We start from the raw sequence: 20565 nt of genomic DNA, 5'->3' as shown, positions 1-20565 counted from the left end.
TGGGCTTTCCGGGTCATTGCCTGGAGTCAGGGGCTGGGGGAAGGTGGCTCCGAGGGCGCACTGTCCAAGGGCGGGGTGCGGCGGCCAGGTACAGACCTCTCTGGAAAAGGGCAGAGACATGGCCAGATAACTTATCACAGAAGAAATGCAAATAGCCCAAAACCACTTAAAAATAATAATTATTATTACCATTATTCAATCTCACTAGGTCACCAAGAAAGGGAGACAGGAGGGAAGTGTCAAGTAGGCAAAGTCGCTTCAAAGGGCGAACTTCGCGGTGGTGAGGAGCAGGGATGGGTCACCGCTCACCCGGGTTGGAATATAGAAGGACACAGCGCCTGGGGGAGGTCCCGAGGTGACTGACATGAACCAGGCCCATGTTCCTGGCCCCTTTATTGCATTTGATGGAACATCTCCTGGAAATATTCAGCAATGAGGTAGATTTTAAAAGTGCAAGCGTGGAGGCACTCAGCAACATTGTTCCCAATCATAAAAACCAGCCAGACTGCCACTGCCCCCTCCAGACATCACACAGCCCATAACTATGGTTTTGAATAACAGTTCAAGGCAGACAATGGATTTTTTAACCCCAGGATCCTGCACATGCTGTCACGTATGTTTCAGCGTGTGCGTGCGTCCTTACGCACGCAGGCTCCTGTGTGCCGGAGGCTTGCCCAGATGCTCCCTGCGGTGCCCACTGTCCTTTTCCTCAGCGCACATTTTCCCGTTTGCTGTGCTCTGTCCGGGGCTGTTACATTCGGTCAACAACACAGATATCAAGAAATCGTTCCATAGGTTGACCCTTGAAATGACCTTGGGTGACCGGCCACCTCTTCCAGGAAGGTCTGTGCACTACCCCACGCTCACTGTCACTCACCTGGCTTCTCTGTTCCGCCCTAGGTCATGGCCCGGAGTCAACAGTACCACAGGTGAGTCAGGGGCCTGGGGTCCCCCCGCAGCGGTGGGAATGGCCCTGCCAGTCTGTTAGACTCTTCCTTTCATCCGTGTCTGGTTGCTTTTAGGGGGACAGCCGGGTGGGTGACTGCCACAAGCGCTGGGACCTCGCCGGGCGTTGGGATCCCTGCTTCCCCACCCCCGGGAGCTCGGTAGTCTGTCCGTGGCCTCAGTGCCTTCATCCGTAGGGTCGGGAGAGGTCTGCCTGTGTGCCCGCATCGTGGCTGTTCGCGAGCATTCGCTCAGCTCAACTCAGTGCAACGGGCTCTCCCCAAAATATGTGTCGAGTGGCTGGGTCCAGAACCACGTTTGCCACTTTTCTCGTATCTCCCCTTAGAACCCAGCTCCTGGTACTCGGCACTTGTGGGAGTCCCTTCGGGGCGACTAGGAGCATGCGCTGTTCATCTTGGAGCATTAGAAAGTCAAGGAAAGCCCCCTAGAATTTCCCTAGAAAGCGGGTGGCTAGAAATGACAATTGGCACGAGACAGGAAAAAAGAGAAACGGACGAGAAAGTGTGCAAAGCCACGGCAGGATAGTGGGGAGTGGCATAACCAGTGGATGAATTCGCGAGTCTGCCGACTGCAGGTGGGAGCGTCTCCCCACGCGCAGCGCGCCCCACGGAGCATTGGGGAGAATGGGGGAAAGTAATCTGCGGGTGTGAGCAGACATTAAAGGAGGAGCACCCGGCACTCAGCCCTCCCACAGAGCACGTCGTTACCCAGCTGCCCAGTCAGGTCCTGACAGAGCTACACCGCTCAGGGTCAGTGGTCCCAAATTGTACCGGAGCCTTTGTTCTCAAGTACACTCGCTCCCACCGTCCACTCAGAGTCCCGGGGGGGGGGGGGGGGGGGGGCACTGCAGAAAATGCAAAAGAGGGTGGTGCCTGGGCACGAAGTTGTTCGTTGGATGCCTGGCTGGTGAACTCGAACCAAGCTCGGGACCTGCGCCCCTCCCCCTTTGACCTTGCTGCTCACCGGCGTTCAGGTAGAGAGAAACGGACAGACGGGCGTGGCAGTCCATCAGTAACATTCTAGAGACGCAAGCAGGAAGAAGAACACAAATCAAAACCCTCCCCCCAAAATGTCCACTGAGATACAGCTGCCTGGGCCCGCCCACGCACGCGCACGAGTCCATACCCTGCGGAAGGCGCTCGCAGCAGCAAAGCGCTCCGCGCCACCCACCCTCACACCCACGCACCCACGCACCCACGCTTGCAAACCGCTGCAGGTGTCTGCTCAGCTCTAACAGAGCCCCTATCACTGCGGACGCACATGGCGACCAGCCTACAGGACTGCTCCTCTCGGGGATATTTATAGCGTTCCTGGCGCTTTTAAATTGCCTGTGTTTTTTCTGTTTTGTTTTGTTGTTTTGGGGTTGTTGGTTTTTGTGGGGTTTTTTGCTTTGTTTTGTTTTTTCCATAGGATTGGTTAAATATATGGTGGCCTCCCTAGAGAGAATACTATGTAGCCATTAAAAATGATGGTGTTTAAGAAGATTCGCTGACATGGCTGTTAGAACATGAGATTCCACTAGCAAGCAGGCAGGGGAGCAGCGAGCACGCGCAGTGGGGCCCTGTGTGCAGAGACTCTAGTGTGTGTGTGTGTGTTTACGGTGGCTGTCTGGGTGTGGGGAAGAACGGCGACTGTCATTCTTCTTTGCTCATCAGCATCTTAATCTTTCTCCAGTAGCATATGTGTTTATATAGTGAAAACAGTCTACGGGGCCTGTATTTTTGTGTCCCCAAAACTACCGATCCAAAACTGCAGCGCACGCGGGGCCTGGGGAGACAGGCTCAGGGTTCCAACCTGACCGACTGTCGCCGCCAGACCTCCGTGAGGCCGAGACACAGAGAACGGTGCCGTGTGTTTCCGTCGAAATAAACCCAAGAGTCTTTCTCCTTCCCCTGAGTGAAGAATGAGATTGGAGAAGATAGCCCAACTTCTATATACTTAGCATGGGGGTGCTTCTGTCTTAAGTCGCCAGGCACAGTAAAAAAGAAAAAAAAAAAAAAAAAAAAAGATCATGTTGATTCAGTTAGGCAGAGGAGAAATTTCGTTTTGTCCAGAAACACTTGTTTTGGTTTGCTCTTTAGTTTTCTATTTAAAAAGAATAAAAAAGCTGTCTTGAAGGATTGGTTTTTTTCCCCTTTTAAAAGAAAAATAAGGAAGCGGGTATGGAATATGTAGGCAGCTGATGCCCCCTGCTGGCCATTTATGGATATTGCAGCACCTGGCATTTATGGAGCAGAGACCGGTTCTCCCCAAGAGCAGGCAGAAATTGGGCAACAAAACACAAATTGCAAAGTGGATAACTGAATTGCTGGGGAAAGATGATTATGCAGTTCTGGTAAGCACAGGCAAAGGTTTCAAATCATCCAAGATTGGTAAACCCGAGGGCTTGAAACTCTGTGTTTCTGAAGATCCCCCAGGAAACAGAATGAAAAGCAGCCTCCTTAGCCCTCACCACACACTCATCCACCCGTCCATCCGTCCGTCCATCCATCCATGCATCCATCCACTCAAGCGACCCGCCGCCGCTCTTCATGTGACAGGCACTGCAACTGGCTTTGCGCACAGGTGTTTTTCTTTAAAGAAGAAGAGGAGGAGGAAGAAGAGGAAGAGGAAGAAAAATCGCCCCGAAGACTCAGCAAATCTGCGGTTCTGAGGCCGTGCCTTGCCGGTGAGGAGATGAAGAAGGAGAGAAGGGAACTGGCTCGGCAAGGGCCATCCAGAGGAGACGGAGCCACTCTCCCAGCTCGCTGCACACGCCTCCCGTGAAGCCACTTCCCTGAGTCGGGACGCTTGGTGCTTGAAATTTACAATGCACCACCATCTCCAGATCAGGAGGCTGTGGGTCCGTGGATAAAACCGAAGTGCCCAAAACAGCTGGGTGACACCGAGCTGGTAGAAGGATAGGTAGATGGATCATTGATAACAGAAGCGGATTTAACGGCGGGCAGGTGCACCGGGCGTGCGCCCTGGGCCCTGACTTCTGAAGGGCCCCGCAAAATTCCAGCTTTACACTTTTCTGTAATGACACCAAGTTTGGTTTCACATGTGAAATTTTAACATCAATAGTACATCATATTTTTTATTTATTTAGTAATATGGTTAACATGTATTTTTATTTTCCCTGTCTCTTTTTTTTTTTAAGGAGCCCAATATTTTCTTCTGCACTGGGGGCTTCCACTGACCTTAATCCACCTCTGATTGATAAATAGATGAAAGGTATAAATAGAAACAGGGTGGGCAAAGGAGGTTTACAGGAGGAGTCTTTATGCAAAAGTTTATCCTTGCACTATTATTTATGAATTACTGTATTATTTCCCATACAAACAACTGTAAGCCTACTTTTTCCCATCCTTTATATGCAGATATATATATGGTCTACCGGAAAGTTCTGTCCGTTTCTATCACAACAAGTTTCGACACGTAAGCACATGTTTATTTGGTGTATGTGTGCCTCTCTATTTTTATCACTTAATGTATACATACTGACGTAGCAAATTAACTAAAACAAAGTTGATTCACGTTAGTCTTATGTGTGAAGCGATAGTATACCCATGGCTACTGATAAAGTTCATTTACACCACTGTAATTTTTACGAATTTCAACAAGGAAGAAATGCTACAGAAGCATGTCTATCGCATCCACCATATTCCCCGGACATAGCACCCTCCGACTATCACTTGTTTTTGTCCTTACAAAATTTTTTGAAGGGCAAAAAATTCAAAAATGAAGAAGATATCAAACAAGCACTGGTTCAATTTTTCGCATCAAAAGATAAAACATTTTTCAAAAATGGGATATACAAATTGCCCTCACACTGGCAAGAAATCATTAATAATAATGGCAACTATATTATTTAATAAAGTTTATTGACGGTAAGAAAAATTTGTATTTTGTTTTATTCCAAAAATGGACAGAACTTTCCGGTAGACCTTATATTATAATAGCTACATAACAGATATATTACATATGTATAGGTAGAATCTGTATCTATCTTTATTTCTCTCTTCCTCTTCCCCTTCCTCTTTTCCCCCCGCTCTTATTTCTTTTCTTCCCAAGGATAAGTCACACGCCAGGGCTCACAGGACATGACCACCCTCTACTCAGCGATGGTGAAAACGGATGTAAAGTTCACGCCTGCCTTTACCTAGACCATAGATCGATGGTCCAAAGTTTGGGACCTGCCTGGGTACAAGGTCTGTCTTGTTTCTCATTGTGGTGAGAAGATCACGTTGGTGGCTCTGTCCCCAATACTTCTGAGTTCCTGAAAGGTAAAACATAAGAAAGGCAGTGTCATGTGTACGGAAGAGCCCAAGGCCGTGAGTCTGGAGCCCAGAATGGGAGCGCTGGGCCCCTCCTGACAGCAGCAAGTTCTAGGACCTGAGGAGGAGGGAGAATGGGAAGAAAGAAACTAACATAGATTGAGTCAAGTCCCCGGTCTGGGCCCGAGCTGTAGGGGAGTGATTCTATCACACTCCCTGTGGGCCCGAGCTGTAGGGGAGTGATTCTATCACACTCACCATATAGATTACGTGACAGAGCCCAGGAGCGGTTAGAGAACATGAGGAGAAACCAGTAGAGTGGGACCCACAGCCATCACAATACACTTGGTGCCGGGTGCGCCAAGAAGGTCAAACAGATGACGGTCCCTGGACCCCTGAGCTTCACAGCTCGAAGGACCCCTCCCTGCGAAGGAGCAACAGGTGCATGTCGACGAGGGGCGGGTTTTGCTTTGACACGAGCGCTCAATCGTGAACAGTCTCCTACCACAGCTACGAAAGCAGCGAACTCTGAGGCTCGGGGTTGAGTGGGAGAGGTCTGGTCACGAAGTTGACCTTGAAAAGACAGGAAACACAGCACACAGCCAGGCGTCAGTGAGGCACTGAGCCGGGGAGTTGCGTTTTTAAGGTTCTCGTCAGCTATGTGGGGTGGACACTGTCATTCCCATTCTACAATTAGTATCGGCGAACCGAGGCTCAGGAGCTTGCCCGGGGTCCCCTGGCCAGAAAGGGACAGGCAGGGCCAGGACTTGAACCTGGAACTCCTCACTCAGCTTCCATGAAAATATAGTTTCGTGCCTTTCATCAAAGCCTCCACTACGTTATTGGTGACAAAACGTGAAAAGCTGCCAGGCACTTTTAAAAAGAAACTCTGGGGGTGAAACATGGCGGATGTTTCTTTTTCCCTGTGTGGGTCAAGTCCAGGGGTCGGCGGTCCAAGGCTGTTTGGCGGTTCTGCTCCAAGTCCTCGGAGCTCCCGCCCCTCCTGTGTCGTCCCTTCCCTTGCGTTGTCCTCAAATGGGATTTTGTCCCGTCACCTAAAATAGTGCCCGTGCTCTGGGCAGCGGGAGAGACAAGGGGGAGAAAAAGAAGGAATAAATGGCACACATCAACTTCCTTTTAAAAAGCGTCCTGGAAATTGCCACCAAAACTTGGACTTTGGGCCACGTGTAGCCACCAGGACAGTGAGGGCGTGTAATGAGTGCCCACCGTAGGGGGCCATGTGTCCAGCTGGCCATCGGGGGTCCCAGGACTGAGAAGAAAGGGGCACGGGAAGGGGAGACACACAGCTGCCCAGGCTATGGAGCTCTCGGCGATGGCCACGCATTTCTGAGCCGGTCCAGCGGGTCGCGTGGGGAGGGGGAAGCTCGCTGGCCCCGCCCGGACCTCTCTTCCCAGCCCCTCCCTCTGAAATAGCGTGAAGAAATGGAAAGGAAAGTTGGTTTTGCCTGCTTGGGGGAATTTTTCGAGATGGGACTGTCCTGTAGCAGCAAGCCTGGGGGGGGCTCGGCCAGCTCCCCTGTCCCCACGAGGGAGCAAAGAGGCGCTGACAAGGCACGGGTCTTGCACCTCCGGGGGCTTAAGTTCATGGGAGTGTTCGCCAGTGAAGGCGGCCCCCGGTCCCTCTGTCCTGGTGGCCCACCTTCCAACGGGAGGGAGTCGGAGCTTCTAAGTCAGTCGTCCTCACACTACAGGGTGACTAAACGTCACCATGGGGCCTTGTTTAGAGAGCAAGTCGTTTATGCTGGGGACCCGCCGTTTCTTACTTTAAGCCTCCAAGAGCAAAGCTAGGGGACCTTGACTGGATGGACACTGGCCAGAGGCCGTTGTCACGCCTGCGTGGGCCTGAGAAGAGGCGTCCGAGCTGATGCCGAGGTCCGGGGTGCTTGCTTCCTGCCGCGCGGGGAAGCCCCCCGAGCATTTAGAGGGCGCACACTCGTCTTCGCTTTCCTCCTAAAAGGAGAGCTCCCGGGAAGGCTGCCTGTCATAAAAGGACACTTCTCTGGGGCGCTGCCTGGTGTCGCTGGGTGATGAACGGCCCTCCACAGACACATGAGCATGACTCTTCCGGGGCCGTGATGGGAAACGCAACTTCATCTCCATAGAAAATGGTTCTCTCTCTTTCTCTCTCTCTCTCTCTCTCTCTCTCTCTGCGGGTGTGTGTGTGTGTCACTGAGAAGCCAACCTATCCTCCAGATCCAGGAAGACTCAGAGACTTGGAAGCGTGTGGGGGTGCCAGTTTGATGGGGGCCTGGGGTCCGGCAAGAGCAAGTGCCCGGCTCCCGCCCATGCAGCGGAGGGACAGTTGGCTGTCCCGGGAGGCTGGCCACTGGTCCCCAGTCCTGGGAGTTCCCACTGCAGCCCCCACTGTGATTCACCGCCGACCATCCGCTCGTGGTGCGTTAGGGTGCGCTGGGTGACCGGAGCGAGCGATCAAAAGCCTGAAATCTCCCCACTGCCCGGGGAGGGGGGGACCCCAGTCTGTAATGATATATTTATTGCCTTACTTTGTTTCTACCTGCAACAGAGAAACTAAAAAGACTGTATTAACCAGGGAGGTCTAATATCTATCATGCGTAACTACAAGCATTAGTGGTTTAATAAAATAAAGCCTTATTTCTTGCCCACATCACAATCCCATGTGGATTGAAGGAGGTCTTTTTCCGAACACGCTCCTTTTGCCCCGTGGCTTCTGTTATTTCTGCAGGCTGTGGGGTCCTCTGTCTCTGGCCAGTCCCTGAGGCTGGGCGTGGAGTCCATCACACCCGCCTCGTCCCAGCGGCCACCGCAGCGCCATGGCCGCCCAGCGCTAGCGCGTGGGGAGGAGCGTGCGTGCTCCACGCCCACAGGGAGGGGAAACGGGGCTGCTGAGCGCACGGCGTCCTCACGGCCACGCCAGGAGCTTGAGGGAATGACGGCTGGGCTGGAGAGGCGCTCCTTGGTTTTTACCTGAGATTGGGAGTCAGGGACAGTCCCCTGGGGGAGATGACATTTAAGACACGATCTGAAGGCCAGAAAGGATCCAGGCACGGGCAGAGCTGGGAAAGCGCATCGTGGACTGAGGAAGGGCCTCACGCCAGGTCTCTGAGATGGGAGGAGCCCGGTGTCCCCGAGGGACCTGGACAGGCCCTTGCCTGGACAGTTCAGTGAGAAGGGAACGGAGCAGAGATGGGATTAGGGAGGGGCAGAGGCCGGGCTGCAGTGGGCTCTGGGGCCCCTGCGGGGAGTCTGGACTGTAGTTCGTGGGCCATGAGCGACATGAATTCACAGGTTTAGAACAGTCCTTGTAATATCACTCATCCCAAACCGGGCATTGTCATTCACACACATAGGCACTGTGGCGGATGGAGAGAGGAGAGACAGGCCCCGCCCCCAGGGTGGTACTGTGTGTCCACATCACCAGACGCCGCCTGCTTTTATATACATGTCCCGGGGAGTGAGACAGAAAACGGCTGCACTACCAACCCAGTCACGTCACAGTGGCTGCGGTGATCCGGGAAGTCCCGGGAGGGTCCCAAAGGACAGTGAGCATTCTGAAAGCAAAGTGGGGGTCAGGGAGGAGGGGGAGGAGGCCGGGACACCAGGTGGGATGGGCACAAAGACCCAGAAGTGGCCTGAAGCCCATCTGGGGACCCTGGGCAGGGGTGGGGGTGGAATCTCAGGCTGCAGAGCTGGCCTTTGCTGAAAGCAGAGACCCCCAACTCTCTCTCTCTGGGGACGTCAGTGTAATGACCACGTTTCGTGAGGACCGTCTCCTAGAACGAAATTATATTAAACCCTGAATTCGACAGCGAGCGCCTTCCGTGCTCACGAGGGCCAGGGCAGGTCCTCAGCCTGGGACGGTTTGCTCTTTCCCGGCCAGCCGGTGTCTAATGGATGACCTTATTACGTCAACTCGGTTCACGAGACAGTACAACTTGCTACTCTGAAGGGATCTCATTGGGGGTGTAATTGTGCGGGGACAGGACAGTGTCATCAGTGTTCTGGGCGGTGACAGCTGCCTGTCCCACCACCCGGGGAGGCTGGGGTCCTGCCCCCGGGCGGCTCATCAGCTCCAGGTTCGCTTTGGCTAATTACCCCTCCCCCACCCACAGGTCCCAGGCAAATTTCAGGGAGCTGCCTTTGTTCTGAGCCGAACTTTCATTGACTTACACATTACACCCCACAGAAGACTTGGGACACATGTTTACAGCTGCGAATTTCATAGTGCAGCAGCGTGAGAGAATTCAGGGTCAAAGAAGACAATGTTTTTTTAAAATAATGCAGCCAGACCAAGATGTAGACACCCATATCTTCCCATGGTCCTCTGCACCCCCGCTGGACACGGGCCCCACGCTCGCCCTGCGACTCCCAGCAGCCGGAGGAGGAGGGGAAAGAGACTCTCTTACGAGATGGCTGTTTTCCTTCCAATCAGAGTGAACCGAATTGCTGAGAAGCATGCAGCCGCCGGTCCTGAGACCTGCTGGCAACTTCTCACGTGTGTGCTAATAACGACAATGTGATGAGAACATTTCCTGTTTATAATGTTCCTAACGCAGGCTAACAGCACGACACTGTAGTTGCAATTTAAGAAAATTAAGTCTAGGAGGAAGCAAAAGAGGGGAGGGAAGAGAAGTAAAATAAAGAAACTGCAGGCTCCGGGAGCAGTCCTTTGGCTGTTTTTTGCCTAATCTGAGGGTAAAATGTGAAACATTGACCACTGAGTGCCCCAGAGGACCTGCAGACAACCCTTCCTAAAACAAGTCCAAATGAGAGCAGGGAGTGTTGAGAAGCATCAACTGACCAGGAGTCATTCAACCAACATTTACCAAGAGCTCCTCTGGCCAATGTGGACAATATTGAGCCTTGCGCCTGGGGCTGGGGGTAGATGAATGAGTAAATATGACCCCGCCCTCAAAATATCTACTTAGTTTCAGTGTAACGTGTTGCAAATGCAACACGTGGGGCCAACAGGGGAGATGGGGTCAGGACCTTGGGCGCTCATGTGACGTGTGGGCGGGGCCTTCCTCCTCCGGTGGGACTACTGCTGACCTAGAGCGGAGGAGTGGGGCTCCTTAGTTTGGATTTCCTTACCTCTCCTCCTTTTCCATCTTTGCCCCTGTTTTTGCAAAAGCAGCAGCAGCAGCAGAGAGAGTGAGCAGGACAGAAATATGCACTTCATTTTGAGCAATTACAGTCAAGAAAAATTAATTGAAATGAGCACGAGATTTCTGGAGAAAGCGAAGGGCGTCTTGCGTTAACACTGTGTCTGTTGTCATTGGCAGGCCCGCACCAGACTGCTAATGAGCCTCTCCACGACAGCGTGAGTCAGCGCCTCCAGGACAGCGACAGCGTGAGTCAGCATTTCCCTCACCCACTGTCCCAGCCCGGACTGTTTACAAAACAACTGGCTTTTTCCAAGGTGCTTGGTGGAATTAAAAACAAAGAAAAAAAATTTTTTTTTCAACATAATTTCCCAGCAGGGAAAATTTGTATTTCAATTCTTGGGTATAAAACTGTATGCCAGTTCCTCAGCTTTATAGTGAAAGGGAGATAAAAATGAATTCACGCGGCCATCGCGAAGATTTGATAAGGCGAAAATTCCAAGGCCCGGGGATTGGCAAGTGTGTGACGAGGAAAGCACTTCTAACACTGCTGGCAAAGCATGAGAGCGGGCACAGCTTTCTGGGCAGCGCGCTCCCCGCATTAACGAAGCAAGAGAAAAATGTCCGTTTTCTTTGGCCCGAAAATTCTATGGTTGGCAATTTAGGGAACAAGCCTGAAATTTGGATTAATATTTAAACACGCCCATTTATATTTTATAGCAGTATATCTTAAATGGCAGCACAATGGGATCGCGCTAACCGTTCAACAATATAGAAAGAGTTGCGTATATTAGATTCGCATTATGATGCCATTCTTGATATTTACAAAGAATCTTAATGACTAGAGAAAACGCCGCAGAACTGAGATATCTCATATGTATACATAATTTTATTGGGAGATTGTATACGTATGTTATTTAGATGGTCCTAACTAGCGTAGCTATAGGTGATAAATGGAATAGGCCTGGTGGACGGATGGTTGGACAGACAGGCAGACAGACTCTGCCTGTAAAATCATTGGTTCTTTCCTGTTTGAAAGACTTCTTTAAAATCTAAGTTATGGACCCTCACCCCAGGACACACACACACACACACACAATCAAAATCAGTCCGTCACAAACTAGTGTATTAATTTTGAGTATTACGGGTAAAGAAGACTGGACTTTTTGTTAAGAACCCTTGAGATGGACAGTAGATAGATGATAGGTAGGTTAGCAAATACATACACATAACTTACTATAATTAAAGCAAAGCTCTGTGTCTTTCCCCTCCTGGAAAGAAATAAACCAAAATATTTCCAGTCAGTCCTGTGGGCAAGACTCGCGGGGCCTGGTGTCGGTTCTGTTCAGAGCAGGGTGGGGCTGCTGTCCCCACGGGCCTGCCCCCCCTCCCCGGGGAATCCAGCAAGGCCATGGGACCGGCCTGGGCTCTGTTCTCACCACCCCGGTCCCTCCGGCAGGCGCAAGGCCTTCCCAAAGAGTCTGCACTCTGAGGGGTGTCTTGGTGTTTGCCACGCAGTCCACAAATGGCACCCCGGCTACAAACGCGCTTCTATCGCTTCCCCCAAGAGGCGCAGGCCTGCGCTCCCACTCAGAACGCACTTCTGCGTGCAGTTCCTGAGGACAGCCCGGTCACCTCCCCCCTGCCCCCCGCCCCCTTCCCCAGGCCAGCTGTGGAACCTCCAGCAAGCTCTGCTTTGCCCCCGGCACTCTGCTCTGCTGACACTCGGCACGCCGGCTGGAGGGGAGGGATCTGGCGTGTCACGGGCAGGGGGCAGAGTAGAACCTTTGTACACATGTTGTTCGGTTCATCTCTGAGCACAACCACGTGCGACAGGCTTAGCCATCTCCGAGTACGGACTGAGTGGCTGAGTCAGGGAGTCGCCTCCCCAAGGTCATAAAATGGGCCCACGATTTAGATCTAGGACAGGGTGACACCATCCTGATCCATGCTGCCTCTAAGCACCTGGCACGTAGAAGGTGCTTTACACTGTTCAAGGGATTGAAGAGGAGGAGAGGAAGACACATGGTGGGTGGCCTTCCCTTACCTGTGACCCTTTAATAGTAATCACTACCATGGCCGTCTCAGCAATGTTTGCAGCTAACGCTTACGGAGTGTAGACATCGGTATTTCGTCCAAAATTTTACAGGCATTGTCTTCTTTCAGACACTGCGGTTGTCAGAGTCACTCTGCAACCATGCATGATGCTATGTATTCTAGTGTGTGTGTTTGTGTGTGTGTGTGTGTGTGTGTGTATACGTTCATTTAATTCAAAAATAAATTTGAAATTGCCTTGGATAAAGATATCTCTATAACTACACAAATTACAGCATAAATTTTTTTTAAAAAAATGCTAATTATACACATAGAAAGATTACACCCTAAACTTGTTTAACAAGCACATATTAAAAATCTACTGTATGCAGAATACCCAGCAATAGTTAAGGCTATAAAAGCAATAACTTTAAGTCTTTAACTATTGACTATAAAAAATAACATCTGGAAGTCCAGAGAGAGAGCTCACGTGCCCGCAGCCTGTGTGGTACGGCTGTGGCTGGCGCAGATCTAAGGTAGCTCTCTCCGCAGAGTAACAGTTTAGCCATTTGCCATTGCTCTCTGATTAAAAGTCAAATTTATGGATGCTGCCGCATAGGAATACCCCGAATTCTCTGCCCCTCCCAAATTTCAGGGTGGGGAGGGAGAACGATGTTAAATACACTGCTTACAAAAATTAGGGGATATTTCAAAATGAATATGAAGCGATAAAATAGCCCCTAATTTCTGTGAGCAGTGTATCTGGCCCCGGAGTCCAGTGTGGGTTTGGCAGAAAGACCGGGTTCTGCCCATCTAAAGCACCCACAACCTGTGTGGCTTTCACAAGTCACCTAGCCCCGTTTCTGTGAGGGAGAAAGGAGAAAAGTTCTTCACTTTGAAGGCCAAATTGGAGAACATGCATAAAACTCTTCTTGGAAGTGGGCCTGTTATTCCTGGCCAGGGCTGTGGCCATTTGGAGTCTTAAGAAAAACTGTAAGACATCAAAGATTTTCCCAGAATGTGTCACAGCCTGCTCCAACTGTGTCACCTGAAGCCTCCCACATCCTGTGACAGGTGCTCGGAGGAGACAGTCCCAGGCAGAGGCTAGGTCAGCGTTTCAGGGTCAACTTCCCCTTTCACTGGGAGATGACCCTGTCCCCCCCTCCGGGGCTCTTGACATCACACGACACTGCTTCCAGCTCTCCAGACTTCCGCATTATTGACCGCAGTGACACTTGAATTCTCTTTTTCGGTCCCAAGTAAAGACAAAAAAAAAAACATTTCTTTAAGCTAGGACAGAAGGTGAGCGTCCTGAGACCCAGGAGGGAAAAGGGTCACGTGCTGGTTCTGTCTGATGCACGAAAGATCACTGAGCATAGTTCACCCGCGTCGGCGTGGCGCCGTGTGGGCTCCAGGTCCCGACGTGATTCCGTCCCTTGTGGACCGGAACCCAGGCCTGCCATTCCCGGTGTTGAGGCTCAGAGCTCGTTACTAGTACCGAGAGCTGCAACTGACATTTGTAGAGCAATGGTGTATCTTCCCACCTGGCTCAATTGTTTATTAGTTCAAATAATTTTTAGTGAGTTGCTTGAGGTCCCTTACATACAAGACCATGTCACCTGCGAACGGGTCCCCTTTCTGTGTGTAAGGGCTCAGGGGATAACCTTGGCCCACTCAGGTAATCCAGGGTGATCTTTTCTATCTCAAAGTCAGGTGATTAGTAATCCTAATAACATCTGCAGGGTCCCCTCCACCGCAGCACCTGGGTGATTATTTGATTGAACGGCAAAGGAAGGGACTATTGGGGGACATCTTTGGAATCCCGCTGCCCCAGCACCTGGACTCTCCCCTCCCACCTGAGGGACCCGATGCCACGCCCCTCGCCAGCACCGTCGCCTGGCTTCTCTGTCATCCTTGTCCCTTCCCTTGACTCACTTGGACCGTCCCCTCCTGCTCAGGAAAGAGAGTGCGCCGCAGTCCTGGACGGAGCAAGAGGCCACAGGGGTGACCAGGACGAGGATGACTATGAGGAACCCAGGGCTCACGTGGCAGAGGCGTGGCAGGCGGTGAAAATTCTGCCAGCCCGGCCCATCAAGGAATCCGAATATGCAGGTAGCAGTGGGGAGTCTAAACAGCTGAAAAGGCGCGTCCTTACGATATCGCCTAGTAATCAGGGGTCCCCAAACTTTTTACACAGGGGGCCAGTTCACTGTCCCTCAGACCGTTGGAGGGCCAGATATAAAAAAAACTATGAACAAATCCCTATGCACACTGCACATATCTTATTTTAAAGTAAAAAAACAAAACGGGAACAAATACAATATTTAAAATAAAGAACAAGTAAATTTAAATCAACAAACTGACCAGTATTTCAATGGGAACTATGCTCCTCTCACTGACCACCAATGAAAGAGGTGCCCCTTCTGGAAGTGCGGCGGGGGTTGGATAAATGGCCTCAGGGGGCCGCATGCGGCCCGCGGGCCGTAGTTTGGGGACCCCTGGCCTAGTTCATCCAAGCTGTGCGTTCTGAACTGAACAGCTCCCGGTGGGCGGGTGGGTGGGTGGGAACCCTGGGAACCCTGCCCCCCCCCCCGGGCCCCAGCTCTCTGGCAATGGCGTTAACACTCACAGCCCCAGCTGTCCCTGTGTGAGACTAGGCTTCATAAGTATGGAACCCGTCCCAGAGAGTTCTTCTGAGAGCGCCACGTGGGATGATGTCGCGCTCCCACGAGAGGACAGGGTGGGACAGAGTCAGGGCACTGTCACTGTTGGTTATTATGATGATGGTGATGCTCTTCTTGAATCCTCAGACCGATACAGGAGCGGAGCAGAGATGTGGCCCTCACGCGGAGGAGGGTGGAAGGGAGACTCCTCGTGGGCTGGTGCATTTTGCAGCCAGCATACGAGTAGCAGAAAAGCCCGACTTCTTAAGAGTAGGGAAGACCCAGGTTCACACCACCTCTGCCTCTCTCTGGCTGGGGCACAACGGGCAGCCCCAGCAAGTTCCCGAACCTTACGCACAGCACACTTTTGAAAAAGAGGAAGGTTTGTGGTTTCTGATGGCCTGACCCACTGACATGAACCCGTGACGGTTCTTTTCAAGGAAATCGCCTTGTAAATAAGGATGATAGTCCTTAGTCCATCCACTCAATAGGCATGTACTGAGTACCCACTGAGTGCTGGTTACCGCGTCAGGACTGAGCAAGGGGCACAAAGACAAACAGAGCATATCCCTGCTCCCTGGAAGATCACCGTCTAGGGGCAGAAACAGTGAGAGCAGCAGATAGATATGCTAGATTCTAGCAGCTAGAAGATGTTAAATGTGTGGAATGCAAGGAGACCCGGGTGGGCCTGAGAGCACGGGATCTAGAAAGATTGTTCTTCTTCTTTTTCCAAGTGAGAGAAGAGGAGATAGAGGAACAGACTCCCGCATGCGCCCTGACTGAGCATGAGTCACCCAGCACCCCCCTGTTTTGGGCCATGCTTGCAACTGGGCTCCATGGAGCCATCCTCAGCACCCGGGACCACTGTGCTCAAACCAATCAAGCCGCGGCTATGGGAGAAGAAGGGAGAGAGAGAAGGGAGAGCAGGAGGGGTGGAGAAGCAGATGAGCGCTTCTCCTGTGTGCCCTGACTGGGAATCAAACCCAGGACAGCCACACCCAGGGCCGACAGTCTACCACTGAGCAAACCGGCCAGGGCTAGATTTTCAAAGGGTGTAATACAACCCAAGCCTTGAAGGATGAGGAGAACTCCCAGAGGGTGAGAATAAGGATGTTCAAGTCGGACTTCGGTATTAACATGCACGGACCCAGCGAAGGCATCTCCCCTCTTCGTGCCTCAGTCTCCTCATCTGTGAAGTGGAAGCACAATCGCCCGATTCATACGTTTGCAGATGTGCAAAAATGTTAGAAATCGTGATGAGCTGAGTCCAGGTACGGTGTGACTTTAAGTGTCACTCTTTTCACAGATACGCGCTATTTCAAGGGCATGATGGACACTCCCCTTCCCTTGGCCGCCAAGATGCCCGTCGCTGCGGAGGGGCAAACCTGGAACACGCAGACGAGGCTGGAAGGAGTGAGTAGAGGCCTGACCATGAACCAAACATGCGCAGGGCGCTCCCAGCAGCCAGGAGTTCCCCGCCGCTCACGCCCGGGGCATCTCCTTAGGGAAGAAGCTGGCGCAGCCCAGCTCAGGTGACTGGTGGGATGGTGGTCCCGGGGAAGGAGGAGCCCTAATGCTTTGTAGTCTCAGCTCTGAGGTCTCATGGCTGCCCTGATACCACATATAGGGCACAGTGCCTGGCACGAAGCTGTCCGTCAATAGAGGACATCTCCTTGAGGACAGGGACCATTTTAGCCCCAGCACCTAGAACAGCTCCCTTCCATAAGAGGTTCCCAATAGATACTGCTTAACTGGACAAAAATGAACACCCTCCCAATTATCAGCACGGAATCTTGACACACGAATAGCTGTTTAATAGGACATGAGACCCGGTCTCCCTCCGGCTTGACTTCTCTTCACACAGAACCCTTTCTCAGTCTGTCTTGCAAGGTCCTTGTGTGACGGTTTGCCGTCACTGAGGTCTGTCACAGGGTGGGCTGTGTGACAAGGACAAGGACACTTCGGGACGTCATCACTAGAGCACGATGCATATGCAGGGAACAATAAGAATCTGGGAGCGATTGGATCAGAGGCTCGAGACACAGGTTCCGAGCTGGTTAGGAAGGAGGAGAGAATGCCGGCCTGGGAAGGCGGGGTTTCCTTTCCCTAAAAACCACTGATGAATCAGCCCTTTTACTACACGTGCACGCCGGCCTTCGTAAGGAAAAGCTCTTAAAGATAATGCTCACGTGATTTTAAGTTAACTACGCCACAGTTCAAGCCTCCGTCCCGATTATTTTCTATTCCTTCATCTCACCTCGGCAGCTTCTGTTACAAAACAAATGTTCTTTAGCCAGACCGCTGGGCGAGCGGAACGATCACCTCCACACAGGAAAGTCACGAGAAATCCTGTGAGCAAAGGACTCTAAGGGGCACGAGCACAAGGTTAGCCGGGAGGGAGCCTGTCTGATAAATTACAGGAGGACGTGGCCTCCACGCAGCCGCAGAGGGAGCTGTTTCTTTCACTTTCACAATCGAGGTTTGCATAGTCACGCTGGTACGGAAAGCGGGTCAGGTTTTTCACTCCGACCTCATTCTCAGGCGCTAGTTCTCGTGAGATCTGCACAATCCCGCGGAGGAAGAGGAGGTGCCCAACGGGGGACCCCGGGACACAGAGAGGGCACTGAGTTCTGTGCTGTCAGCCCGCGGGGGGCTTTTGAGAAGCCTTCCGGAGGAAGCGGTCTTGGACACGGTTAACACGTCTTGTTATAATCCATGGGTCTCGGCTACGGTGGTGCTGCCCACTAGGGGGCATTTGGCACTGTCTGGAGACACTTTCTGTTGTCTGGACCGGGGAAGATGCTACTGACCCGTAGTGACCAGCCCTCCACCACAAAAGAATTATCCGGCCCCAAGGCCCAGCGGCGCCCAGAGGGAGCAACCTGTGTGAGAGTTAAACCTGTGTTATAACGCGGATGATACGTTGGAAACTCAGACCTGTGTCCGAGTCTGAACCCTCTTTTAGAATCCAGTCTTCCTCTTTGTTTTCCTCACAGTCGAGCATCATCGCAGGTATAGAGTAGGTGCCAATTCTCATTTCTTTTTGTGTGTGTGTGTGTATTTTTCTGAAGCTGGAAACGAGGAGGCAGTCAGACAGACTCCCACATGCGCCCGACCCGGGATCCACCCGGCATGCCCACCAGGGGGTGATGCTCTGCCCATCCGGGGCATCGCTCTGTTGCGACCAGAGCCATTCTAGCGCCTGGGGCAGAGGCCATGGAGCCATCCCCAGCGCCCGGGCCATCTTTTGCTCCAATGGAGCCTTGGCTGCAGGAGGGGAAGAGAGAGACAGAGAGGAAGGAGAGGGGGAGGGGTGGAGAGGCAGATGGGCACCTCTCCTGTGTGCCCTGGCCGGGAATCGAACCCGGGACTCCTGTACGCCAGGCCGACGCTCCACCACTGAGCCAACCAGCCAGGGCCACCAATACTCATTTCATAGAAGGTGGGAGCCGCCCCAGGGGAGGAGCTGGACATGTCCCTGAGCCCCGGGATCCTACACTGATAACGTCAGGGGGCGCCCACCACTGGGGGAGATGCAGAGAAACTCCCTCAGGTAAGAGATCCGCCAAAGACACAAAATGTAACCAGAACAGGAATCCTAAGGAAGCCCCTTTCCTGAGACCCTAAGACCATGGAACCCACCTGAGACAGAGACAGCTGAGCAGGCTCCCGCTCCCGTGTCCAAGCTGGCAATGGGAGGTGGGCACAAGCAGTGAGAGGGACCCCCAGCCACCCGCGCGTGGGGCAGGCACACAGGGTAGGCTGCAAGCTGAGGGTACAAGAAGAACATGTAGACAAGCGCCGGCGCCCCGGCCTCCGCAGGGCAGCCCGGGAGGAGTTGGAGGTGGTGGTGCAGTGGAAGCACAGCCCAAGCCACGCTCCACTCCCAGCTAGACTGACCGGCCACAGAACCCTGCCCTTCCCAGGCATAGACACAGTGGTCCCGTGTTCCACAGAGGGACAGCAATGGACACTGGGCAGCCTGACCAGGCGGTGGTGCAGTGGATAGCGCATCGGACTGGGACGCGGAGAATCGAGGTTTGAAACCTTGAGGTCGCTGGCTTGAGCGTGGGCTCATCCAGCTTGAGCGCAGGGTTGCTGGCTTGAGCGTGGGGTCTTAGACATGACCCCATGGTCGCTGGCTTGAGCCCAAGGTTGCTGGCTTGAGCAAGGGGTCACTAGCTCTGTAACCCTCTGGTCAAGGCACACATGAGAATAAAGTCAATGAACAACTAAGGTGCCACAAAGAAGAACTGATGCTTTTCATCTCTCTCCCTTCTTGTCTGTCTGTCCCTATCCCTCTCTCTGTCTCTCTGTCTCTCTCTCTTTCTTTCTAAAAAAAAAGAATGGTCATTGGGCAGCAAAGATAAGAGGTTACAGGGGTTCAGTGACCCCTCCTTCACATCACCTTGGCCACCTCAACTTGGTGCCAATGAAGACCCTGCACTAGCCAGGTTTCTCTAGAAACATGGAGAAAGCTGCAGACATGTAGGCACACACACACAGCATACAAATAAGACAGCAGTGATGGAGGCCACATCCTGAGACCAGCCAGCTGACAGCTGGAGCCCAGGACAGCCAGTGGGGGGGGGGGGGGGTCAGGGGGGAGCCAGTCTGAGCCCGAAGGTCTGAGAACCAAGAGCGCCAATGGGAACATCATGGTTGACAGAAGGAGCAAACCAGGGTCCCAGCGCAAATGGTCAGGCAGACAGACCAAACCGTCCGTCCCTCTCTCTGCCTTTTCATTCTCCCCAGCCCCTCAGTGGACAGGAGGAGCCCACTCACCTGCGGAGGGCCGTCTGCCTTCCCGGCCTCCTCATCCAAACGCTCATCTCACCTGGAAACACCCTCCCGGGCACACCCGGAAATATTAGCTAACCCAATATCCGAGGCCCTGTCTGGCGAGTGGGCACATAAAATTAACCATCCCAGACCCCAATACGGGCTGAGGCGTCAAGGCTTTCAAAGGCATTGGGCACCATTACGACGTGTTCGTCATCTTCTTCACCCTTGTGTCTGGCAAGTGCGTAGCCATTAGTGCCTCTAATAATAGTAATAATGACAGCGAAGAATGATTAAGCTCAAGTGAGGCCAGCCCACTCCCTCTTCTAGGCACGTGGCAGGATGTGGAAGTGTCTCGTGGATCCCTCCCTCCCGAGGTAGCCATACTTCTTATTGCCTCCATCCACAGACGAGGAAACTGAGGCTCAGAAGGTGGAGCGACCTGGCACGCCTCGTAGCTAGCACGTGATGGAGGGGAAAGCGGGACCCCGGCATCCGAGGGCGGCCACACGCTAATCTGCCTGCTCAGGCACTTACAGTGAGCTTGACCTTGAACATTGATCTTCACAATAACTCAATGCAACTAGGCTAAATCAACTAAGGATTTTTCCCTATTATAAAGATGAAAAATCTAAGGCTCAGGATACGCTGAATGCCTATCCGCAGTTTCAGAGCAACAGGTGACCACCCAAGGCCACCACACTCATCACTGGCACAGCGGTACACACGTCTGCACCTATTGACACGTACTGACTGACT

At 52.5% G+C, this 20565-nt stretch overlaps 1 protein-coding gene across 1 annotated transcript in view; it reads left to right on the top strand.

Annotated features, from left to right (window-relative positions):
- The window catches only part of CLNK (cytokine dependent hematopoietic cell linker), a 194935-nt gene that overhangs the window by 117142 nt on the left and 57228 nt on the right, over positions 1 to 20565 (top strand). Inside the window, exons 16-19 of the mRNA XM_066385009.1 lie at positions 901 to 929; positions 10508 to 10575; positions 14320 to 14473; positions 16331 to 16437. Of these exons, the coding sequence (XP_066241106.1) occupies positions 901 to 929; positions 10508 to 10575; positions 14320 to 14473; positions 16331 to 16437 (358 nt within the window). The remainder of the gene's footprint in view (positions 1 to 900; positions 930 to 10507; positions 10576 to 14319; positions 14474 to 16330; positions 16438 to 20565) is intronic.

This window comes from Saccopteryx leptura, chromosome 5 (genome assembly GCF_036850995.1).
Source record: "Saccopteryx leptura isolate mSacLep1 chromosome 5, mSacLep1_pri_phased_curated, whole genome shotgun sequence".
NCBI classification, from domain to species: domain Eukaryota; kingdom Metazoa; phylum Chordata; class Mammalia; order Chiroptera; family Emballonuridae; genus Saccopteryx; species Saccopteryx leptura.
This window is presented reverse-complemented; position numbering and strand designations above follow the sequence as displayed.